The 26,291-nt window shown below is 41.4% G+C and overlaps 2 protein-coding genes across 2 annotated transcripts; one reads left to right on the top strand and one right to left on the bottom strand.

Annotated features, from left to right (window-relative positions):
- Nucleotides 1-68: 68 nt before the first annotated feature.
- Nucleotides 69-10,365, top strand: entpd5b (ectonucleoside triphosphate diphosphohydrolase 5b). Its single transcript, XM_008398366.2, has 14 exons — nt 69-359; nt 3,057-3,277; nt 3,542-3,621; nt 4,333-4,476; nt 4,847-4,922; nt 5,312-5,347; nt 6,251-6,339; nt 6,425-6,507; nt 6,740-6,801; nt 7,066-7,167; nt 8,107-8,250; nt 8,544-8,600; nt 8,786-8,901; nt 9,638-10,365. The coding sequence occupies exons 2-14, from the start codon at nt 3,064-3,066 to the stop codon at nt 9,719-9,721; spliced, it is 1,287 nt and encodes a 428-aa protein (XP_008396588.1). The 5' UTR covers nt 69-359; nt 3,057-3,063; the 3' UTR covers nt 9,722-10,365.
- znf410 (zinc finger protein 410) lies at nt 9,977-25,745 on the bottom strand. Its single transcript, XM_008398368.2, has 11 exons — nt 25,310-25,745; nt 25,153-25,210; nt 24,881-25,013; nt 21,694-21,879; nt 20,955-21,176; nt 16,343-16,508; nt 14,962-15,143; nt 13,449-13,538; nt 13,228-13,347; nt 11,320-11,439; nt 9,977-10,476 (listed from the first exon to the last, which is right to left on the bottom strand). Exons 2-11 carry the CDS (start codon nt 25,183-25,185, stop codon nt 10,376-10,378), a joined length of 1,353 nt encoding a protein of 450 aa, XP_008396590.1. The 5' UTR covers nt 25,186-25,210; nt 25,310-25,745; the 3' UTR covers nt 9,977-10,375.
- Between the last annotated feature and the right edge of the window lie 546 nt (nt 25,746-26,291).

Raw genomic sequence — 26,291 nt, 5'->3', positions numbered from 1 at the left:
CCACATGTGATGTCACTAAAGGTGTGTCCCGAATTTGTTTCGCTTTAGATTTAATATTAATTAAATAAGCAAAACAAGATGGCATAACCTGACCATGAGGCGTTTATGGCTCTCCATAAGTGCAAAACTATCATATATCTAGCTAATCACTTTATCCCATGTTGATGTTTTGTTCGTTTATGACAGATTAGAGAGGAATTACTTCCGGCGGAATATTAACCATCACAGACTCAGTAAGCTGATGATCCGGACTTTAGGAGTTTATTACTTAGAACCCGGAGTTGGTTCCGATTTGAGTTCGGCACCGAACCCAAACTACTCCTTATACCACTGCGAGAAGGAGTCAGTCGGACATCATGGTGAGGCTGCAGTGTTTAGCCTTTAAATACCACTCTGTCGCGTTAGCTACAGACTCTAACCCTTTGTTATTTCACTGTTTTAAAGAGTTTATGATTAAAAGTTTAGTTTGGTAAACCCGTCGTTTTATTTAACCTCTAACAACCTAATGTTAGCTCGTCAAACTTTAACCTTTAGCTTTCTGTAATGTAGCAAGGATGCTAACCACCATGGCTGTTTACTTACAGCTGTAGCCAATAAAATTATGTTAAGTAAATAAACTGAGGGTGTACAGTGCGTTTACATTTATCTTGTGACTATCTCTTTTGAGTAATTTAGAGGCAGTTTTCGTTAAACTACCTTTGCTAAATTGTAAACAGATATTCACAGACAGAGGCGACCGAAGTTTGTAAGAGGGGTACGGGCGATAAGGGGGGCACTCGGGTTAAAATAAGTTTGCACTTTTAATATAATTTGTGTTCAAATTAACTATGGGCTCAATAACACCTTTCTTAAATGATGTGTACATAAATGTGTTTTACTGCAGGGTATGGTGTCGTTGTAAATAAAGAAAACAAGTAAATGGTTTACAGGGAGGTGCAGCTTTATAAATAGATCCTTTTACTCCTATGTGTTTTGTGGCCTTGCACATTTCAAAAATAGTTTATATTTTATTTGCTAACAATTTATTTATAGCTGGACGCTTTTTATGTCCAATCTCATGTTGTTTCAAGTGGTACCTGACATTTACTTTACTAATTATATTAATTCATGAATTTACTGTATAACTAAGGCAAATTTATTTAAATAAACATTTATGTATGTTTTACATTGGCAAATATTAGTGCACAATGAAACAAAATTCTCATTTGCTATGCAGCAGCATGCTATTAATACTCTCTTGATTGATGTTATTTCATGCTGCTTTAGTTGTTAGCTTGTAAAAACTGTAATTATAATCTCAGTGTATGTAATCTGCCTTCAATATATCTGTCGCTTGTAATCCAATTGTCATGTTTCCTCTTAAAGATTCACTTTTCTTTTAAATTGGTTTCCCCCCCCCATGCTTGCTGGCAGGTTAGCTTAGCGATCCCAGCCGAGTAGTTTCAGTCATAATCTTCATAGAAATAAAGTAAGCAGAACAATCCTGGAATGTGAAACTCTACAAGTAAAACCTGGACTCTAGATTGGATTTTATACATAGTATGACATACAGAAAATTATAATTTTTGTGACTACAAACTACAAAATGTTTGTAGATAATAACTGAATGCAGTTAGATTGATTTATATAGCGCTAATTCACAACAGAGGCACGAAGGACTGAGAACTATGAAATGTCGAAGTCGGGTGTCGCAAACGTAGACAAACCATATCTTGACTTGTGGTGCTTTTCATTTACATAAAAAAAAAAAAATGCATTTACCTCTGGGAAAGACTTAAAATTGAAGAACCAAAACGAAAGCGTCCTTACCTACGCTGCTGCGTTAAGTGATTCGGCAACAAAGGGGCCAAACGGATACAGTACCAATACCCTCCTATTGCACTGTGGGCACCATTTTTAATCTGATCAATTTATAATCCTGGAGCGCCTGGCGTTTCTGGGGCTCGGTTCGCAGCGAAAGAATTTGAGGCTGGACACACTTTGTGGTCTCTGGTCTGTGACCTTTGGCTGAGCGTGTTCTGCTGCTACGGAGCCACATATTTAATTTACACCAACACATTTTGCAGGGGACTGAGGTTGCACAGCTGGAGCGAAGACATTGTTAAACATTTCTGTCTATTTTTCACAGTTCTTATGCAGCCGTGTGAAAATTAAGTTGTTGTTTTTTTTAAGCTGAATCAGCATGGATGCATATTCAACATGGAAATTTTGTAAAAAAAAATAAAAAATAAAAAAGCGACAGAACTGTGGAGACGTTTTTCAGTGAAAATGTGAAATTTTGTCTTGGAAAAAACTGCAGAGACCCCTGTCTCCGTTCCGTGTGTGTAATTTCGTCTAAATGCTCAAAATGGATGGAAAGGCGTAATATGAGAAGACAAATTATGTGATTACATGCGAGATGGCGTAATTCCCAGTCAGTCAGATTTAATTGGATATTGTTGTTGTGGCTCTTTTTTCCCCGTGTGTTTTTTTTATTTTGCAGATGCAGCTTTAATGAGCAAACGTATAGACCGAAAAGCCGTTTAAAGTAAAATTTTTATCGTCACACAGCCGGTGTGACTCCGTCCACGGGAAATTGATCTAAAAAGCCTCTCAACTCTCAAACGCCTCAGTGAAGGGTTTAGCAGTACAGGGAGAGGGGTTTTGGCAGCGATTATTAGACAACCCTGTAATTGTGAATCCCGTAAGAGGCGCCCGTGTAATTTTAGCAGTGTTTGACTGGAGTCCATGGGAATTGAAACATTTTTATGATACATTGTTGAAACCCGGCGAGCCGCCGCCTCTGATTGTTAAGCGACGTGTTTAAACTTTCCGTGCGAGCCGACACAGACTGTAAACAGCGCTTTTGGTTGGCTGGACATCATCTTCGCCTGAGGCGTGGTCGGATCCGACGGCGTAAATAACCCGATGTCTTCTCGCGCCTCCGCTACCTGTAATTTAACCCTCGGAACAAAGTCTTCAGCCAGTTCAGCTGCTTTTCTGCTGTTCAGAACATCTACTTATCAGCCTCCATTTTTTTTCTTTCCCCCTTCCTCCTCCTTCTTCTTATGCCGCAGAGGGAAGATGAAGTCGTCCGGCCCGCTCCTGCTGCTGGTCCTCCTCGCCGCGGCCGGGCCGAGCCAGGCCCAGTTCAGGACGTCCCTCCTGGATCTGTCCGGGATCCTGCCAAGCCTGAGCCGACCGGCCAACCACAGCCGCATCTTCTACGCCGTGATGTTCGACGCGGGGAGCACGGGGACGCGCATTCACGTCTACACCTTCATCCAGAGCAACTCGGGTAAAACCATGAGGAGATCTTTCTCTCTCTCTCTCTCTCCGGCTCTTCCCCAAAATGTGTGTTTTGGTTGACTAATAGAAGTTTGTTTGGCACCTACTCAATTTTCATACTTCATTAAACCTGTAAATTCAGAGGCCATAAGTTACATAGGGCTTAATTTGCCTGATAAATCATGCATATGCATGCTAAGAGGTTTGAGGCATTTGAGGGCTTTTAGCAGCTGCTTCATATTTGATGATGTGGGTGGATGTTGTGCCTTTCCAGAGCTGCTGCCTGTTTTGGACAATGAGATGTTCCACTCCATAAAGCCGGGTTTGTCGGCGTACGCCGACCACCCCGAAACGGTGAGTTCATCGTCGGAATGTGATCGGCGACACTTTCGTCGAGGTGAAAGGTCAGGAATGGCCTCCAAGCAAAACCGGGAGTTGGAAATAATAAAGAGGAGAGAAATTTGAAATAATGAGGTGTGAAGTAAGGAGACCTCTCTGAACTGCGCTCCGGTTTCATCGGCTTAATTAGATTATGCTTTTTTACAGATGCAGCTGTTTATGAGTAAATACAAAAATGTCACTTGTACATATTAGTATGTCTATCACTAGTGGATACGCAAGTGGAAACATGTTAGAGGTTTGGCTATTTCATATTTGGAGCAGTTGATGTCATCAAAGACTGAATTGACAAAGATGACGAGAATCAAACCGTTGCCTATGAAAAAATATTCAGTATAGATGAATTATTTATTCTTTTACTTTACTACAATATTCTTTACCTAAAATTGTCCCGTTTGTAAGATGGGTGTATAGTACTTTTAAATGATTGACACCTCTGACTTATCACCATCTTTCTGTCTCTAAAATGTCTAAGTTCATGGTGCTGTTTCATTATTCATGCTAAAAACATCATTTTTATGTCATTAATTCCCAACAAAGGACGTCCTACCAAATTAACCTGCGGCATTTTGCCCCAACTTAAATCTGTCGCGTTTAGTCTCTCTACTTCACCAAAGATCCTCCCGGGTCACCGCTGCTCTGCGGTGAATATTTCCGTTCTCACAGGCTGGTGAAACGGTGAGGATGCTGTTGAAGGTCGCCAAGAAGACGGTTCCTCGCCTGGACTGGAAGAGAACGCCGCTGGTCCTCCGAGCCACGGCCGGACTCCGCCTGCTGCCCGCAGCCAAAGCCCAGGCGCTTCTGGACCAGGTCAGACCGTAATGACTCGGCAAAAGCTGGCAGCAGCTCCTCAACATAGAGAGGCTGTTTGGCCTTGTAACCTTTTTTTGTGCGGACGGTACGTTTTTATCCGTCGGTGCCGCAGGGGAAATTTACGCAGCTGTAAGCTCAGTGTCAAAGGCTGCCGTTTATAAGGATAAGGCGGGGGGGGAAACGGGGTAGCCCTGGGGCAACTTGGAAGATGAATGATACTTTTAATAATCTGTCCCAGAGGGAATGAATTAATCCCATCCAGCGGAGGGCACCTATGGATGAGCTGCCATTACAGCTGATAATGTTCGGCCCATTTGGCTCCCGCTTCCTCTTCCTCACGTCGCCTCCCTCCTCTCCTCCCTCTCAGGTCCAACTCGTGTTTGACGAATCCCCGTTTCTGGTGCCAGACAACAGCGTCAGCATTATGAACGGCACGAGCGAAGGTACAGCGTCTGCCCCGGCAAGCACTTCCTCCCCCCTCTGCGTTGTTGTTGTTGTTTCGAAGGTGTCTGCATCTTTACAATGCGCCCGATGGATCTTCTGTCAGGATCTTTCGCTTAATGAAGGCGTTTAACTAAATTACAGAAGATTATAGATGTTTTTTTGCGATGACGCATTAAAAACAACAAAAGTTTTTCAGCAGAGTCGTTTCAAGCCCTAAAAGCCAGTAATTATGAGACTGTTGTACGGCCGGGTAATTGGTTTGTCAGCATTTTCGGCTCTCCTTGCATGAGCTTGCACTTCACAAATTTGTTTCAAAATGAGCTTTTTTTTTTTTTTGTCTTCTGAAATGACAGCTTCTTAAATATGTCCCTGTTTTGTTCAATCCTAGGCATTCTGGCTTGGATTTCTCTGAACTTTCTAACAGGCAAGTATTGTAAATCAAAGTGTTTATACAGCTTGAACATTTTGACAATTTGTCCGCTTGCGACAACAAACAGGCCGACACAAAGTGACCTGTAATTGTTATATAGAAGAAAGCAATGCAAAATGATAATAATAAAAAGCAATAAGATGGCCATTTGGCACAGGCGTAGTAGGGTAAAGCCTAAATTGACTTCTTGGACAACATGCACAATGCTAAACTACACCACCCCCAAGCTGAAGCACGGTGGTGGCAGCATCATGCTGTATTCCAGTATTAAATGTGTATAGTTGGTAAAGACCCACCCCAAACACGTCCAGCTGTACTTGTAGCGAAAACACACTCACTCACGGTTTTGGGCTGAATATAAATGTAAGCCACACTTTTCAGATTTCAGATATTTGTTTAAAAAAATTGCCAAAATGACGATGCGTCTTTTGTCCTCCACTTCACAATGTGAACGGTCGATATGTGTTTAGTCTTTTTTAACAATATGTTTTTGGTATTTGTTGCAAAATGATAAAAATGAGAATCGGGATAAACTTAAAAGTGCAATAAACACAAATATTGACTGAAAAATGCGACTGGCGCATTCACCTCTATAAATACTGACATTTCGTTACGTAGATGACTTGTGTTTCCTCCAGACTGCATGCGTTTTCCTAACCGGCCGTCGTACTGCGTTACACGCCGGCGTCCATAAATAGAAGCCGATGAGAACAAGGATGAGTTTGTTCCCTGAAGCAAACTTCTGCGATCTTTCTCGGACCGAGCTGAGCCAGAATGTTTTCTCAGACGGTGCGCGTCTGCCGAAGCCGGCCTTTTGATGATAGCATCTCAGGTGGGAAGCGATTAGCTGCTCCCAGCTGCAGATGCTGGATTAAGATGATTCATTTTGTTTTTCAGGTCACCTGAACGCTCACTCCACAAAGACTGTGGGAATCCTGGACTTGGGAGGAGGATCCACACAGATCACGTTCCTGCCCAAACTGAGGGTCGGCTTACTTTTCTGCTCTTTTGATGGACTCTTTGGGGAAAAAAACGACACCATCTTAATATCACATTTATAATTTGCTGCAGAAAACGATCGAGAGCGCTCCCGACGGCAATTATGTTGCCAGATTTGATTTCCTCAACTCAACGTTTGAGCTGTACACTCACAGGTAACAGATCTCATTATGCAGATGAGATTTGTTCTGTCTTTAAATGCCAATATATGCAAAAGCTTCAAATGATATCTTAGTCGCAGGATGTAGATGTAATTAGTGCAGCTTTTAGTGCCCTCTTAAAGCGATGTTGGTAACAAGCAGAAATCACTAGTTTAGCTACAATACAATTTTCACAATGACCGGTTAAATCCACTTGGTTGGTTTCGTATCTTTTTTTTTCCTGCAGTTATCTTGGAAATGGACTAATGGCTGCCCGTCTCTCCACCCTGGGTGCTCTGGGCGCAGAAGGTACAAACGGTTAACCGAGCTTCATTGTCACCGCTTTGCCTCTCAGAGCTGCAGGGACTCATGAGAGTCTTCCTTCACTCCATCTAGATAAAGGGTGTACTTCCAGTTTCCATGCTAATATACATTTCATGTTATAACCGGAGATTAGTCAGGGAAGCGCTTCTGCAGAAGCGGTGTGGTATCAGCGGGCTCGGGCCGTGATAAGCTGGTGTGAAGCTGTTGGACCGTTGAGGAGATTAATTATGTGTGTGCTCCCTCTCCCAGGGTTGGAGTGGCAGGTTTTTAAAAGCTCCTGCCTGCCGAGTAAGTTCAGGGACGACTGGAGCTTCGGTGGTCTTACCTACCAAGTGAGCGGAGACCAAGATGGTAAGATCGGTTTGAAATGTGAGAGATTATCCCTATATAAATCCATAGCAGCAAATTGCCTATTGAAGGCACCTTGACCCTGTTGGAGTTTTTGCTAGCTTTGTACCCTCTGACCCTGCATGCTCTTTTTACAAGGTTTTTTTTTTTTTTTTTTTTTTGATTATGTGGTTTTGGGAACTGACGGTCTGATGGGACACTCAACCACCCTACTTCTAATCTGTCCAACCGTGACATCTGCCGCTCTCCTGAGCAGATGAGAGGCTTAATAGTAGGGCTGTTGTAAAAGAATATTTTAGTAATCGAGTACTCTATAGAATATTTTTACGATTAATCGAGTAATCAGATCTCTCTCTCGCTCCAAAACCCTGATGACGCGGTTCCAAGTGCAGAAAAGCTGTCATATTCCAAGCATCGCCGCACACAATTTAACATTTATTTACTTATTTGTCCCCCAAAATCTCAAAAAAAGCCGGACAATTCAGTGTCATGCTGCTAGCGCTTAGCAACAACTCATAGGCTAAGCGCGGCGCATTCTTGTGGCGCCACCCACCATAAATAATGAACAGTAAAACATAATTTATCGAAGTTTTAAGGTAGATAAATTTTCCTCGATGATTTAATAACAGAGGTACTCGAATCATTGGACAAATCATTTCAGCCCTAATTAATAGTAAAGTAGTAGGGCATAAGATAGAGGTCAGGCATAAGTTATAAAAAGCATTTCCAAAGCTTTTGGAATCCATCATGTTGATTCTTACTGAAGATGTCGGCGGGAACTTTTGATCCTGCTCTTAATTTTCCTTAATTATTTTAACTGGCTAAAACGGGGCGTGTGATAAATTTGAGCATTATCCAGCTTGACATTTCCAAGAGTTTTAGCAAACATTGTTCAAAGAGAACATACATCATTTGCAAGCCTGCCTCCGTTTTGCCCCTCAGGTCGTGCGGGATACAAGCATTGCTATCAGGAAGTCCTCCAGGTGGTGAAGGGGATTATTCATCAGCCGCACGAGCTCGAAGACAGCAACGTGTTCTACGCGTTCTCCTATTACTTTGACAGAGCTGTGGATGCGGGCCTTATCAGTAAGTGTGTGCACACACACTTTCCTGTCCACACCTTACATAATTATACAGTGCCTGCATGCGAGACAGAGGCTGAAAAATGTGAGTCATCTGCTCCTGTATCAGGGGATTTGATGAGCCATAGTTGTGCGGTTATTATAGAAATTGTCGTCCCGCTGCCAGTCTGCACTGAAAGGCCATCAGCTCTGTTATTAGGACTATATAAATGTGCGCGTAGATGAGATGTTGTAATTACTGTTTTGGCATTTTAAATAAATAATGATCCCCTCCTTGTCCCTCTCTTCCCATCGCAGATAATGTCCAAGGAGGAACGGTGCGGGTCAGAGACTTCAAGAAGAGAGCGAAAGAGGGTGAGACCGGTTGAGGAATACATCATTACGATGACAGATCTGCTGCTCCCTGCACTTGACACACAGCGCGCATCTCAATGGACCCTGAGTGGTTTCTATCTGAAATGCTGCCCTCATCTGTCAGCAGAATACAAATGAGTGATTATCCAAGCTAACGGAGATGATGTTTCTTGTCTCCTGCTCAGCGTGCAATAAGATGACCGAGTACCCGGCTGTCAGTCCTTTCCTGTGCATGGACCTGACCTACATCACTTGTCTGTTGAAGGATGGATTTGGCTTCAAGGACGGCACCGTCCTGCAGGTTAGGGAGCAACGTGAGCCTTGTTTTATGACCCAACAGTCTCTTTTAGGCTGGTGAAGCATTGTGAATTTAGTTGGTGTTTTAGTTGAGCATAGTTTAGATTTGGGTGTAAAACAAATCCAACCAGACCTGTTCAGGGCCCAATCCGACTAATTAACTTGAATTATTGATCGGAGCCTGAAAGTAAGCCAGACATATTTTTATTTAGCTTTTACTGCTTTTGTTTTTAGGCTATAATTTTAGCAAGCAGTTTAACTTCTCCCGTTTTTAGCTTTTGTTCAACATCCAGCTCCATTTTGTTGCTTGTTGTAACCGCAGGGTGAGTCGAGCGCAAATCTTCTGGGATGTGTGATTGATGAGAGCAGAACAGGGCGGGGCTGTGCTTGTTACTGTCTAATGAGCTTCTGCAACTTTATTTATTATAATGTAAAGAAATAGATTAACACGACTTTATATTGTGCATTCTTGTCTAGGTTTCTGCAAACTTAATAAACATGCTGCAGAAGCCTGAAGCCAACCCAACCATCAAGCAAATTTAATTTTGTCCCTACTCGGCTCAGGATTTAAATTTAAACTCCAATTCAATACCGTGATTTTGCATAAATTAAGCATTTCTTTCATTGCATTAGTTCAAATACACAGTTTCTTTTCTTTACCTCAAAAAATGCTCAAATCGTTATTCTTTGTATTCTAAATGCAGATATTTTAGTGACTCGATTATTTTCTCCCCTTCTAGTTAACCAAGAAAGTGAAGCATGTCGAGGCTAGCTGGGCGCTAGGTGCCATGTTGGACCATTTTCACAACCTGAAGATCCACTAAGGAGCAGTAATGAACAGAGGTCGATTTATATGGTGCTCGTCTTCAAACTGATTCAGTTTTTACCGCCTTTTCTAACCAGCTGCTGCGATAGAAATAACGTTGACTAAATTCAAACACTCTGGTGTCGATATATTCTGCTGTAAATCTGCATTAGCAAGAGCGGGTGAAGCATTGGATGCCAAGTGGAGGCTGTCAGCTGGAACTGGACACAACTACTTTAGCTTCATATTGATGTTTACTCCAGGGGGCTTTGGCTGTTTGTGCAAAACATGATTGTTTTTATTTAAAAAAGTTACATTTTTATCATAAAAATGGTACGAGTGTGTTACAATGCAAGTGTGACCGTCGGGGCAGCCACTGAGGTTAGCGAGTAATCATTTTCACATCTGCAAGCGTTACTGCATTTCCTCCGTCGTAGTTTTATAACTGTTTCCAACCCGTTTCAGCATTTCTTTGGGAGCATTTGCTTTTAGAAATCATGAGGGGAAAAAAATGTGGCTCACACACACACCACCATGTCACACGTGTCAAAATAAAACTGTTTGCTAATTACAAATATCTACAAGCGTTAAAGACTGATTCATTTTTTTTATACAAAACGCCATGTCTATGTTTATCCCACTGAGCCTGTCAGTCCAACGCTGCTGAAATAGACTAAAGCAGAGCAACCACATCGTCTCCGTAAGCGTGGCCCTCCGTTGTCATGGTCACCAGCTCATGCGGCTGAGCAAGGACTACCACTGAGTCTGCAGATCCTGCAATGAAAGAAACAAAAAAAAAAGCAAAGCTAAACAAGATGGAAAACATTTGAGTAGCACTAACAATTCCACATCAGTCAAGTAATCTTTGAACCAATCACCACCTCATAGTTATGGATCAACTGTTGTGTAAAAGTATTCACTCCCCTATTTCACATTTTACCTCCATATTGTATCAACATAGATACAAAAAAACTACTTGTGGCTGTGCACCACTTGGCTGCTTGATCATTAGATGCACTAGATTTTCTTAAAGGGTAGCGTTCATCTTTGTGACAAAAGCATGCCACACTTTTGAGATTTATAAATCCATCCTTTTCCTTCCCCTTCTCAATTTATACACCACTTTACCACTTCACATTTCCAATAAAATTGGAAGTGTGAAGTGTACAAAAATTAATACTTTCTCAAAAGGTAGAAAAAATTGACAATTTGTTTGACTCATGAAAAGATGACAGATTTCTCACCACTTTTTTACCCAACAATGAATCTTGTTTTTACACAAACCCCCCCCTAAGATTTTAAAACATTTACATCGTTTACATCAGGTGGTTAAAAATTACATGAAATGAAACCAGGAACGCCACAAAGAATGCCTGCTGATCAAATTAAAGGTCATAGAAGCCTTTAAATCTGGGCTGCTAAAAAGGAGCGGGCATGACTAAGACTCCCCGTTGACAACACGCTGGTAACAAGTTGACTCAGCATCTCTGACAGCAACAGGACATTTATGATCTAACTCCAAATAAGCGTTTGGTGCATTAACGGTAACGCTGTCGGACGTGTTGACTGTAATTCCTCCCACTGTGTGTGTTTTCTCCCTCATGTTTTAATGCCTACCTGGTGATCTCAGCATCGCATGATGAAGATTCATGGGCTCCACAGCTGTTGTCATGGTGACCAAACCACCTCCATTCTCACCATCTGCCTCCAGCAGGCTGCTTTGTGTTAGAGCCTCTCCTGTGGAGAGCAAGACAGGCAGTAAAAAAAAAGAAAAGAAAAAAATAAGAAAAACAAACTTTACTTTACACAAACTATTCAGATTCTTAAACGAATCGTTCTTCAAAGTGAGTCAGTCGTAAGTTCTTAGTAAGCGTTTAGAAACGAACTTGCTCCTCACTGTCGTTCCGAGTTAGCCTCTCCATGTTGTTTAGAGCCGGGGGAAAGTCGGTTTAATAATTCATCCGGTAATTGTGTTATGTAGAACGGAGAGACTACCCGTCTGTTGTGTAACCGCGTCTTCCCTGGCTCGGCTCTTACAAACGACCAGCCTCTTTGGGGAGGGTGACCCGAATAAATCTGTTGTTTATAATTAGAGCTTTGGCAGCGTTTCCTGTGGTGATTCAGCCGCGACGCTCCCCCCCCCCGCTGCCACCGAGCGAATATGACAGGCGAGAGGATGCGCTGTCTGCTGTCATTGTTTCTGTCTAAACATGAATTTCCAACGTCTTGTGCGATTGGTCTGAAAATGCGAAGAGCTCACTGTGGGACGCTTTGATCCTGAAGAGGTGGTGAAAATGATGCCAGGAACAGAATTTCCTGATCTGTGACGGCTGACGCTTGAGAAACGGTAGATTCATGAAAACACGATACACGTGTCAGCAATTTGTAAAGTCAAAGCGGAGGGAACACACACAGACTGGAAGACTGGAGGAGTGCGATTCAGGTATTTTCAGAGTCTGGGTAAATATGGAGAGAGGAAACATTTATTTCCAGTCTATTTCCTCTCCTGTTACAAGGTTTCTGTAACTTTCACCAACTCAAATTGAGCTTTTTTAGACTGTTATGAATATATTACAACAGAAACGTACAGAAGAAAACTGCATATTTTTTAGATGCTCTCTGCAGTATAGAGATTTTTCCACAGAGCTCACTTAGCCTCATATGGGTTGGCGACAGAAGAGAGCCAATGGTGAAGATGAACTGCCCATGATGGATGCAAAAAACCTGGCTAGCTAGGGTTTACACACGTTAGCAGCTAGCATAGAACGTAATGAAGATGACTAAGCGACTCAAACTTCTGCCTGACAAAAAGGTCCCACGAGAAAAAAGATAAAACCACACAGAAGATACAAGATTTACTTAAGAGGATTAGGACCGCAGGGGAAAAATATTTAAATCTGACTTTTTCCTCTCAGAATTTTGACTTCTGAAATAAAAGTCAAAATTCTGAGAAAAAAAGTCTGACTTTTTTTTTTCAGCAGTCCTAATCCGTTTGCATACAGATTAAATAGTCTTGCCAGGACAAAAGACTTAAGTCCTGTAATTGATGTAATTAGAGCCAACTTATATTTTTTTTAATTAAATTAAGAGATTTTAAGGTTTTAAATTTAGATGCACAAATTTACAACTTCGTAAGGATGTGCTGGATTACCTAAATATTGCATCTATCAACTTATTTGTTCTTCCCTTCATTGAATACACTATTTTATTGGCCAAAGTATTTAGCTTCATTATTCTTGTAAAAACTTAAAGACATTGTAGAAACCATAAAAAAGGGTGTTTAAATAAAGCAGTTGGAGATTTAAAGACACGTTTCTAAATAACAGTGTCGTTTTTGTGATTCACAAAACGAGGTAAAAGTCCTTAAATCAAACGCCGTTCCTCACTTTAAGCTTGAATTAATGCCGTCTTGGAGCAGGTAGTATGAGCTGCTTGGAGCGACACAGTCGAGCCATTAGCATATCCACCTATTGCACTGAGTGGGTGGATGTGTGTGTGTGTGTGTACCATGTGTGAAATGCAGACCTGTTTCTCTGCCGTCAGCAGCCAGCTCCTCCTCCCCGTGCCTCTTCCTCATGTGAACGTTTCTGCTGCCGGACTGAGAGAAAGTCTTCCCACAGATCCCACACACGTGAGGCTTCTCACCTGGGAGGCAGGGAGGCGTTTCAAAGTGATGCCATCTCTCTCTTTGCCTCATGCGAAACATCTGAAGGATTACACGGAGAAACAACTGCGGCCTCGCTCACCCGAGTGTACGAGCATGTGTTTCCGTAGACTGGAGTACTCGGCGAAGGACCGCCCGCAGCCATCTGCCTCGCACAGAAAAGGCTTCTCACCTGAAAGAAAGAAACGACAACAAAAATACCACATCTGTGAACACTGGAAACCTAATTAAAGTTTCTAGAATTAATTTAAACTAACACATTAACAAGTGTCACTCAGTGCAAGCAAATGTTCAGAATAACAGCAGACCAACACCGCTAACGAGACAAATCGCCGTTTCTGATAAACGTTATTTCTACATGGTAAATAATTAGCTTGTTGGTGTAGCGGGGTAACAGAAAACGAACGGGTCCGACACTCGTGGCACGCAAGCAGCTGATTCCGTGTAATTAAATCATTAATTAAAAGGGACGTGTTAGTAATAACGTTCAATCCGATCACTGAGGTCATTTGTTCTGTAAATGCTGCTTGTTGTGCATTCCTCTTTGGAAATCGGAAGAAAATGAGCAGAGAACAGCGTAGCCTGGTTAGCACGTAAAGAGGGAAACATGAGAGAGGAGAAAATGATCTCAAAACCAAAAGAGAAAGCTGCCATTTAAACAAATGGTGAAAAAGTAAAAAAAAAAAAAAAAAAAGACATATCTGGTAAAATTACATTTATATGTGTTTTGGCCTTTCAGCCACAAACTCTCAGTTTAATATCACTAAAAACATTTATAAAAGATGGAAATTTGGGGTCCAGTTTGTGACAAAAGATACGCCACGATTTAACACGACTCCCAATCGACCCTATCTTGTGTTTTCATAACTTTATATTCCAATACGCTATTTAAAAGTAGTTCAACCAAAGGAACCTCCTGGCACTACGTTTAATTCTCAACAGGAAGTTGTGTTCCTTTTTTTAAGCAATCTGATTGGTTGACATAGGTTTTAGCTTTGTGCTACACTGCCCCCTATAGGTTTGGCATGTTTAAAACAACGTCCAGAGGCAGATTTGAGAAAATAGGCATACATAGCAGTATTTTCTAATGCGGTGCAGCCGTGTGATCACTGTAAAAAGCTAGGAAAAAAATCAGATGTGCTGAAGTGAATAGCAAGAAACCAAACTTGTTTTTTCTGGGTCCAGCCAGAAAATTGACGCCTATAGGAATGCTCCTTTTACTACGGTAATGGATCTTTTGATCATATTCCAGTCATTTTTGCCTCATTTCGAAGAGAAAATGCTTATGAGAAGGATGCTTCATAAAACGGTGACCCCTAGCACACCCCTGAGAAAGCAGCATCTTGGAACTTTATTTGCTGCATGTGGTCTGTTAACTAATCACTAGAAGACTCAGACTATAAAACTGACCATCAAAGATCTAAATGTCACCCTGAATTAAGTGCAGCAGTGAAACGGAGGCATCAGCACTGCTGACTCTTCAAATCTGCAGCTTAATTGCGCCAAGAAAGCATTCCACCAGTAAATGACCTCAGCCGGTTATTGCCTGCAGCGTCTTTGAACTTATTACGGCGTCCATCTCCCCGCCTGCCCACCTGTGTGTATGCGCCTGTGGTTCTTTAAGTTTCCAGCGGTGGTGAACTTCTTGCCACAGTTCTTCTCCTTGCAGATGAAGGGCTTCTCGCCGTTGTGAGTCCTCATGTGAACCTGCAACCTCTGCAGCACGTAGAAACTCTTCCCGCAGCCTTCGGCGCTGCACTGGAACATCCGGTCGTTCCTGGACAATAAGCAGAAACGCAAGGAACACACACGTTCAACTTAGACAGAATACAGAAACAATTTCCTGTCCAGCTTAGATCCAACATAAACAACTTTCAGAGTGTGACTGACGCCTGTAAACTCAGACAAATTTGCAGCATAAAGGAATATTGACCTAAAAATGTAGGCGTTTCCACAGCGCTAACACTGATTAGCTAATTCTATCTGCAGAAATCTTACAGAAACTGACACAAATCTCTCATCTGCAGCTACTGCTTTAAAAAGTTTAAGAAATGAGAAGTTAAGGGCACAATAAAGACCAGTTTATGCAACTTTTTCTTTTAATTATTTGTTTTGAACTACTTATTCGAGTTTTGCATTATGTCAGTTACAAATCTGGATTTTTTTTTTTTATGGCAAAATACCAACATTTAACCCTCCCTGCTGTTAAACATCTCAGAAAAAATTACGACCGTATCTAATAAAACAGTGAGATTTATGTTGCTCTTATTTTGAAATATAACCGAAAGTTCTGGTAGGAAATGCGAAGGGAAAACACACGAACACGGCGCTAATGTCTGACATCTTTGTACTTCTACAGTTCGTCATTCTCTATTGCAAAGTAAAGATTCTCAGTGAGATAGAGGTCAGGAATTTGACTAGGGCGTTTCAATACACAAATATGCATTGTCCTGAAATGTTCCATTATTAAAGCTTTGGCTAGATATGTAGTCATTAGCCTCCGAAACAAATTTTCAGTAGTAGTAAGTGGAACATCAATCAACATTTTTAATGTGCATTTGCTTGACTGACAAAAAGTAATGCTTATTGCTTGTTTCGTAACTACATTATGTCTTTACGATGCAAAGAACTAAACTACAAAAATAAACCTGACTTCGCTCCGGCTCAGTCTCGACTCTCGACAATGGCGGTGTTAACACTTGCTTCCCGCATTTCCTGCGTCTTGCTAGCAGTGGACGCCCCAGCAGTCCTTATGAACCTGTCCTATTCAGAAGCGTAGAAACTTCTAAATAAAATAAAACTATACAAGTTTGGAGTCCGGTAATGCTTGCACTTCAACACAACACACACACACACAAAAGTGTTAAACAAGTCACGTGACGTGCTCCAGCTCCCAGAAAGCTAACTACGTTGCACTGTAGCTAGCTTTCCTGCTTTCCCAGCTTACTATTCGCTCCTCCTCTGTTTTGACGTTACCTGTGCGTTTTGAGGTGATACTTGAGGTGAGCCCGCCAGGTGAACGTCCTGCCGCAGCCCTCGAACGAGCAGCGCAGGACCTGCTTGGAGAGGGGGCGTCCGGGCCGAGGCGGCAGCTCCCGCTTGTCTTCCCCGTCGTCGATCAAGCCGTGCGTGTGGTGGTCACCTAGGCAACCGGGGGAAAGGAGAACGAGTGAGCGGGGCCGCGCAGTAATCAAGCCACGAGAGCGAGGTGGCTGGCCTCTGGAGCCCCGACTCTATAAAATCACCAGCCACCGACTGCGACCCGCTGAACAGCTGCAGGGAAAAGAAAACAATTCAGAGCTGAATGCAATCACTCCCTTTTAGCCGGACCGGGCGCCCCGCTTCGAGCGGCTCTAAAAGCCCACGTTTTTTTTGTGTGTTTTTTTTTTTTTTACTTTTCAGGCAGTGACGAGCTGATGGGAACTTGTCTAATGTAATGCAAGTTAGTGGGAGGGCGTCAATTACAGCAGCTTGAATCCAGCAATTTTAGTTCCACACTGCACGGAAAAGCGCCGCACATCACCATATGGTATGGTGCTGCTAAAGAAAAAAAATAAATAAATAATATATATAAATGTGATGAAAAAGTTTGAGATTTTTCTCCCTCGTTTCAGAAGGTACAGCTTGTATATAGATTCATTAAGCAGAGTGAAATACTCTGGACATTTATTTTGTGCAGTTTTGATTATTATGTCTTTTGGATAATGCAGCGTTTCTGAAAACAAGATTAGTAAAGATCAATAAAATGGGCACTTTAAACAGAAACTTCAGGTTTCTGGGCTCCTTTTGCATGAATTACTGCAGTAATGCACCGGTTGCTTTATTAGCTGCATTCAGGTCCACTTCTCCCCAGACACGTGGAGAGGGGGGGTGGGGCCCTTTTGCTTCCTGCCCCCAAGTGCCCTTTTGGTCAAATAATTTTTTTGATTTATTATTTCCTAAGCCCTCTTCTGACACGTAATAATATGTACTAAAATTATTTTGTTTTTCGTTTTTTACAACATAAGCCCTCCGGTCACCTTGTTACCTTTGACCTTTTGCCCGTGACGCATGACGCAGTTGCCTCTCGCATAGTGAGATAAGGCGGCTAACTGGAGCTCAATGTAGCGAACGTTCCAGATTACAGAACAGTTTTTGGTGAATTAAAACAAAAAACAAAAAAAAAAACGTTTTTGGTGAATAAAGTGGAGTAGACTTGCTACTTGTCAGATGACGGAAAACATTGAACGTTGTATCGTTTCTGCTTCAGCACAGAGTAGCGGTTTAAGCAGAGAGGTAATGAAATACAACAGACACTTACAGGCCTCTGCGTCTGCCTTTCTCTGATGAACTACTGAGCGGGAGGAGACAGCCAGGTGAGGAAAAACTGTTCTTATCTATCAATTCAGTATTTTTATCATACAGACATTAGGCTGTTGTTGTTGTGCTATTTGCTAGCTGCTAGAAAAGCAAGATAACTAAAAAGCTTCTTCCCTGCATCGTTAAAGCTCTTTGTTTTATAGATTACAGTCCACTAAAAGGTTGCATTGTGCCCTTGTTAATATTTTTAATAGTGTAATTCTGTAAAGACAAAATATGTCTGGTGGTCTAGCTCTGATTTAAATCTTGCTAAATTGCGGGTTTGAATATTGCAATACTTTCCTATAACAAAATAGACCTGCAGAAAGAAAGTACTAATAAAACTTTCTGTAACATTTCAATGTGAGGCACTGAATTTGGGGTTTTCATTATCATCCACAATCATGAAAATGATGAGATGACATGTCACTCATGTATTTTTGACAAGAGTGACAAAAATAGTTTCTTTTGTACACAATACTGAGTTCTACTTATCTGTACACGCAATGAAAAACTGAGTTGGCTCTAAATAAATTGAGTTTGAAAATCCCCCACTAAAGGTTAAAAAAATAATTTCCTGCTCATTTTTTATCTGGAAGTTGCTGTTTAGCTTCAAAGTCTAGGATTAATTATACTATTTATTCCCATTTTAAAACACAAGTATGACAAAGACATGCATCGCTCTGCTCTATGTTTCATGTGCAAATGATCAGAAACAGCATTTAAGAAAAAGCAACATCCAAGGTTGAAAAGGTGGGAGAGGGGAATAAAAAAATAAATAAATAAAACCCTGCAGGAGAGAGGTGACGAAAACTTCCTAATACGTTACGTTTCCGCCACAACCTCCAGCCACAGACTGACTCAGGAGGTGTTCAGAGATCAGACATGTAGCTGGGAGACATAATGCCCCGAAATGTCACGGGTAAACTCTCTCAACGGCGGCCTGCGGAGGCAGCCGAGGACGGCATGTGATGAAGTGCTGACTTGTGGTGTGAGTCAATAGGTTGCAACGGCACTGCGTGCTGCAAGACTTGAAGGTCTGTTTCAAATCAAAGCAGAGGCTTCACAGCAAGAGGAGATGAATGCGCAGACTGATGCGGCCATAAATAATAGATAATGCGCAGAAAAACGCTTTGGATTGGATTCAGACGGGAGAAAGAGACTGTGTAAACAGTTTGATAGCAGCAGTGACACCGCGCTGGAACGCTGGGGTGTATTTTGACGATTTTATGGGCTTCATAAATTCTGGGAGAGACGCCCGTTCATCACGCTTCTCGCTTTTAGCAGGAGTTAAAGGCGGACAGCTCATTTCTGACGTTTATTAGCTGCTTAGCAAATGATTTTTATTTTTTATACTAATATCTGTCTTTTTGTGACCAGATGTTAAAACATTTATCAGATGCAACATGATGATGAGACTTTTTTTTCTTTTTTTTTTTACCCCTCACAGATTTCATTTTCCGGTTTTTCAGATTTGAACGTGAAAGTGTGACTAGCATACCGTCACCACCATGTTTCACCGACACCCTTTTTCTGAAATGAATCCAAAAGATTTTTTTTTTTTTTTAACTGAATATTTTCCCAAAAGTCTTTCAGGAGCATCCGAATGTTTTATTGGCGAGTGACTTACTGGAGTCCATTTCAGTCAGGAAGTCACTGCAACATCTGTGTGGACCTTATCACAATCGAAGCTTCTTTCTCGTATATTACTTATCACGTGCCATGCATTCATGCTCTGCGTATCGCTAACACTTTTAGACGGTGGACAGAGGAAATGTCCAGAATGTTCCCACCTAATGTGTATTTTTAGCAGCCGAGACAGTGATGGGAACATTGTGTAACAGTAAAGAGTCAGAAAACTGGGCGCCAATCATAATTACGTACAGTTGAAACCAAATTAAGAGACGCCCACACATTTTTTTTTTTCCTCACTTTCAAAAGTTCTCTTGTTTTAGCACCATTAGAATAACTGAAATTATTTATGTTTGCTAAATGCTAGGAAATATAGCACAGACATTTTTTATTTTATTTTTATTTTTTTTACTTTTTTTCAATTTACAATAATGTGATGGAACTGGGTCAGGTTTGGATTGACTCACTCCCCCACACGCCTTTTCAGACCTTCCTGCGACTTCGCCATAGCATTCAGATCAGAGCTTCCTAATGGCCACATCAAAACATGTGACTGTTTGTCCTTCAGCCACTTTGTAACCACTTTGGCTGGATGCTTATAAGGTTATTGGCCATTTGGACCAATCTGTGTCCAAAATTTTGACTTCCTGGCTGATGTCTTTAGACGTTGCTTCAATCTTTCCACGCTCTTTCCTCATGATGTCTTTTTCTTTTTCATAAGAAATGCACCAGTTCCTCCTGAGGAAAAACAACCCCACAACACCTCCATGCTTCAGAGTTAGGATGGTTTTCCTCAAAATGTATCAAAGGTCTTTACAGTCAAACAGTTCCACTTTAGTTTCATCTGACCACAGGACAAGTCTAAAAAAAAAAAAAAAACGAACATCTTCGTCCCTGTGAGAATTTGCAAACTGCAATCTGCCTTTTAATGTTTCTTCCTGGCGAATTGGCCTTTCAGTTCATGACTTTTCACTGTGGATGATAACATTTTCCTACCAGCTTCAGCCAGCATCTACATGAGGTATATAAAAATTGAGAGACTTAAATAAGGTTAAATATGTTAATATGGTTCTAAAACTAATATAAAAGTCAAATCACGCATGATCGTCTCCATACTTTTTTAGGGCTCAGACCTCGACAGAGTTTAAGCGTCTGTTTTATCCCCGCTTCGTTTTCACGACTCCCTTGTAAAAAAGTCTTTTTCTCCGAGCCAAGAGTTAAAAGCCGTGAACGCACCCTGACGACTGTGTGGTCGGCGCCGAGTTGATTAGATGGATGAGCAGCGGAGCCCCACCGTATACGCAGCTGCCGAGCTGACGATCAATGCCTGGAAACGCTGCGGTATTTACGAGTCCGCGGGATACTTGCTGTCAAACTGACAGAAGCATCGAGAGAGAGAGAGACTAATTCGGTCTGATTTGGTGCCTTTGTGATGGCAAAGTGTTGAGCTCAGTTTTAGTCACTGCTGATTACGCAACAATTTCATCTCCCTGACCTCGTTTCCTGCTTGGTCTTAGAAGCTGGCAGCAACGCGGGGCAGCTTCTTGTTTTTGTTTTCATTCCCTTATAATCACCAACGGGACCGAAAATCGCTTTAGCGACGGCTCCACCGCCTCACCGTTGCTGACGCCCGCTGCTCTGGCGTCCTGGCTGGCCTTGGCGTCTCGTGCGAGCTGCGCCCGCGTCGCCGCAATCAGGCTGTCGTGCGCCAGCTCCTGAACCCTCAGGTACCACGGGGCGCTGCCGTCCATCCCGTAGTCTCCCGACGAGACGCCCTCGTCTTCGTCGTCCACGGCGCCGTCGGCGGCAAAGATCAGCGACTCGGAGGAGGCTGTGATGCCTGAAGTGAGAGGAGAATAAAAATTAAAAAAACACAAAACAGAGTTTGGTATCCTTCTAGGTCAGAGCTCTACATTAAAATCAGAACACATACACACAAGTGAAGAAACTCTACCGCGACGGGCTAATGAACTTAAAGAGATCTTCTTTCTTTCTCGCCAAATTCCTTCTTTTTTTTTTTTAAGCGTAAAATGTGTCACCTCGTTTCTTTGCTGCGCTGAGAACATGAAGAACAGAAACAAGCTCAGATTGGAGCCTCTTCAGTGAAACTTATTTATGCTGGATGTGGACCGCAGCCAAGGATTCCTTTCATTATGTATTCTCTTGTTCATTTTTAATTACCTGTTTGAGCCTCAGATGATAAATTCACAGTCAGCCTCAGAACTGAACTTTCCCGGGGTTTTTTTTCCTTCGCTAAAAGTCCACAGATGCAGCAGCTGGGAGTCGACCAGGAAACGTTACGAGTAAATAACTAATTAACTGGTCAGTGCAGTGAGCGATGCTCTGGGCGTTTCTACCTTTGGCGAGGTTCAGCAGGACGTAGGAGGTGCTGTCGGGTTGCTGCAGGTCGTGCAGCATAGCGGGGGGGCTCTGCGGCGCCGGAGGCTGAGCGTGGGACTGGACCACCAGCGGGCTTTGCTGCGGCACACCGCCGAACTCTGGCAGCGTGGAAGAACTGTCCGGCTCGTGGCTCAGGCCTCCATCTGGGAAACGGTTTAACAACAAATAAAAGCGATGTGGATTAAAAATAAAATCAGACTCAATTTTAAATCACTTTTTTTTTCCTTAAAAATAAAACTATAAATGACAGCGAATGTGTTCAAAAACTAGATTTTATTCCAACCATCTCATCTTTGAGTTAACCTGAATTCAAAGAATAAGACAAGCCAAATCTTACTCTGTGCTATGGAAATTGAAGCAATGCATTTGTGAAAAAGACAAAAAAAATCATTATATACCACCTAGCTTCTAGTACTTGAATGAAATATTCCCAGTTTCAAAGAGTGGAGACGGAAACTGAGTGGAAACAAAACGAGCGCCGCCATCGTTCTTTAAACGTTCAATTAAAAACGAATGTTTCAAACAAAGCTTGCAGGCTCCTTCTGAACAGAAACACCAGCTAAATAACCAGCTAATGTCAGCTTGTTCTACTCGTGTTACAACATAAAGGGATGAACTTCATAAAGGGATAATATTATGTACAAAAGTAAATATAGTGGCATTAGAAAATCACACACAAAGGTTCTAAAAAGTTGGTTTGAACAGATTTCAGTTTTCTGTCCATCACTGATCTTTGAAAACCCTGATTCTGATTTTGGTTGATGCCATTTTTTTTGTCTGAAAAGTTGCTAAATAAAGTGACAGTTTGCTAATTTGCCAAGTTGGCAGTAGTGGGGTGACGACTGTTAGCTGCTCTCTCTCACAGCAGAACAAAAAGGGACAGTGGCTGATTTTCCACTTCCTTAATTGAAAATAAGGAAGTGACGAGTGAAACCTTTGCAATTAAACTCTTCTTATTCTTGCTAAGCTGCTTAGCAAAAATAAAATCCCACTGCTCAAAATACCAGTGGACACTGTAGAGAAATCACCAAATGCTGGGATTAGCTCCAAGTCTTTGCCATCAGCCAATACCAGAGTTAATGATGATTTGTCACGCAGCCCTAGCTGAGTTTACTTCCCGTCAGGAGAAACATGCTGACAAAACTAAAAGATTAAATCTACAACACGTCCGATCATTCTGAGCTAGACTTCAGAGCGCACAGATTTGCTTTTTTTCCAAGCATTTTTTTTTTTCATCTGGGATGTAAAAAAAAAAAAGAAGAAGAAATTAGTCAATAATTCCTGGTGACCATCTGTTCCAAATATGGAGTTCTCTAGAAGATGTTGCCTGTCTTATTTAATTACAGTCTCTGTTTGTAGCTTTACTTTGGGTGGCTTTAAAATAATACGACCACCTCTGGGACGAGGCTGCCAACACATTTAAGAGCCAGCTTCATAAAAAAAGACAGATGCATAAAACTATCAGAGCCAAGACGATTTTACCTCTCTGAGCTTATAATTATAGTATAGATAATTGTATTTTAACTACGTTAATCATAAATGTTTGATTATTCTCGGCTGTAAAACCATAAGAATGTCAGGTTTTAATAATACTACTACTTTAATGTTATAAAGGTTCAAGAATGCAAACTATTAATGTGGCGTTCGGGGGTTTAAACCAAATTAGGAATCTCTGAATACATCCCGGCCCGATTCTGCGCTTCTCTCTCTCCAACAGCTCATTAGACCAAGCAGAGTCAGAAGAAGCCGATGTGAATAATTGGGCGTAAGCAATGCAGCACTGCTGCAGGGACGTGGTGAAACGAGGAGATCCACAAGCAGACCAACCACGACTGCAGCTTCCTACTAGAGAAAAACAAGCCTTTTTTTTTCTCTCTGATTCACTAAAACAGATACAACAAAAAAGCTGCGTGTTTGAGCAGATTTACCTTCTTCCTCTTGCACAGTCAGACCCGCGTCACTACTGCAGAGCGGCCTCACCGCACCTGCTTCGTTTGCTGCAGTCGAGGATAATTCTCTAAAGCGTGCTGGTGGTTTTTAAAGCGTCGACAGAAACAATTACTTTTCTAAAAGCCAGCAGCAGAACGATTTGAAGTTCCACAAAAAAACAAAGTTGCAGAGCAGCTGCTCTGTTGAAGTTTAACAGAAAAGTGGGAGGAAATGAGTTTGTTATGATGCTAGAGATTTACTGGATTTGCCTCACTCAACCGAGTCAAAGTGGCTGGATTCCCCTCTAAAAGTGTGAGATTTAAAAACTACATTTAAGTTAAAAAGTGTTTCCTAGTTGAAATTTGTGATTTAACTCTGGTTATATGATTGGGTTTTTTTGTACCAGTGCAAACTGAACATACAGTTGAAATAGCAGATAAAAATATTCAGTTACTATTTAGAAAACTTGCTGAATTATTTTTGCATTTATTTTAAACAGATACAAAAATCTATTTCAAGCGTAAAGTGTGACATTTTAGTGCTTAGTATGTTTACACCTGTTTTGGTTATCAAGAGGAGAAAAAAAAATTACTACCAATTACTAACACAACAAAAACAAATAAGGATAAATAAGTTACATTATTTCATAAATAATATTGTTGAATGTGAAGACCTCAGAACAACTGTTATGAGAATTATGAAATTAAATTTATATGCTTTTAGTCGTAACTAGAGAAAACAGTTCTCCACCTTCATTTAACATTATTATGCAGTGATTATAATCATTAAAAAAAAGAACATCTGAACAATTAAAAAATAAAGTAAATAAAAATAGAAACGGGCATATGCCAGATAAAGCTTTACGGGTGCATCTCTGTGTATTTGCTAAAACATTTAGTCTATTTCAGCTCTGGTTTTTTTTCCCAATACAAAGAATATGTTTGACATGAGTGTCAGAATGATAGAAACATGTGAGTGCTTTTATTAGTCCCTTTTTTTGTGCATTATGATCTATTTTAGAGTAAGAAAAAAAAAGGTAAGTATTAATGGGGAAACAAAACAAACCAACACAACCGGGTTAAAATCTATGTTTCTAAATGTGGGGTAGCATTAATAGAGTATTTCATTGACAACAGCAGTTAAACTTTGCAGCATTCTAATTCCCCTTTAAGTGTAAACAAGATGTCCGACAATGAAGCAACACTGTGAACCAACCTGTGAGCTCCAGAGGAGAGCACAGGGAGCTCTCAGCCGGGGCCAGCAGAGGCAGGCAGGAGTGTTTGGACTCCGAGTCCTCCAGACTCTGCACCAATGGGATGGAGGCATTCTGGACAAACTGCACCAGCAGCTGACAAGACAAAAACAAACATCACCATCATGATGATAGTACAATAATGTCAACCTGTAAGCTTGGCTGTTACAGTTTGACGTACTTCTTCCAACACTCCCTTCAGTCTGTGTAAATGACAAAGCTAGCTTCTACCCACCTCTGGTTTAGAGTCCAGCTCATCAGAAAGCATGAGTCAGCCTGTGTGAAGCTCTCAGCTGTTTAATACAAATACAACAGGAACCAATCAGCCGACATAGTGACTGTAAGCATGAGATCAGCTCAGATGGAGGAACAGAGCGAAGCTTGATTCTTACCGTGAAAGGGTGAGACTTCCTGTGGGTCAGCAGCTGTAGGTCATCTCTGAGTCAGACTCATCCCACGACCAGCAACAACAAACAGCTTCATACACTCAACGTTTTAAATTAACAGCAAAACTGGTGGCGAGAGGAAGCCACGGCGGTGTTTAATGAAAACCGCGCTGGATAAAACTGACAGGTTACCTTGTTAGCTTGGCTAGCAGGAGAAAACTAGCTACCCGGGGCTAAGTTTTCCAAAAAACAGCTACCTTTCCCTGTGAAACATGGCCACCGACTGACTGTGTGTCTGCTTAACTATTTTAACTCTTCAATGCCAGAAAGCTACCTGCTCCTCATAGCGATAGCGCTGCAACTGCGACACAACCAAATAGCTTAAGAATGTTCTCAAAACAGAAAGCTTTGATCTACGGAGGCTCCAGAGGTACAATGTTCCAGATCATCCGCGCAAAACTCTTGCATCTCACTATCGCCATCCAGCGGTCAAATGTGTAAATCCAAGTACGGGCAGAAAGGAAAAAAAAAATATTTAGATATTTGTAGCTTGCAATTTAGCAACTTGTTGCACCTTGTTTTTTAATATTTAGAAAAATCTGGAAAAAGTAATGGAATAAGAAACCGTTCTCATCTGGATATATTTTTAAATAATATTTATTACACAGGCAATTACATCCTAAATGTAAACATACAAAACAGGATATTGACCCAAACCATAACTGTCTTATTGAAGTGAGTTCACATTAAGAACCCATTCAAAGTTATGATTTAGTCAGTTTTCTATGTTCACCACCCACAAATGTTAGAAAACAAGAACTTATTGCTTGCAAGTCAGAATGACTCGATAAATTTATTATGCATTTAAAAAATGTTAGCTCGCAATATCTACATCGCCATTTGTGCATTTTTAATGAACAATCCCAATTCTTAACATTTTAAAAATACACAGACAAAAGAATTTAAAGCTGCCAATTTTCAAACATAC

Source organism: Poecilia reticulata, linkage group LG21, assembly GCF_000633615.1.
Source record: "Poecilia reticulata strain Guanapo linkage group LG21, Guppy_female_1.0+MT, whole genome shotgun sequence".
NCBI classification, from domain to species: Eukaryota; Metazoa; Chordata; class Actinopteri; order Cyprinodontiformes; family Poeciliidae; genus Poecilia; species Poecilia reticulata.
Note: the sequence above shows the minus strand (reverse complement) of the source record. Positions and strands in the feature narration are given on the sequence as shown.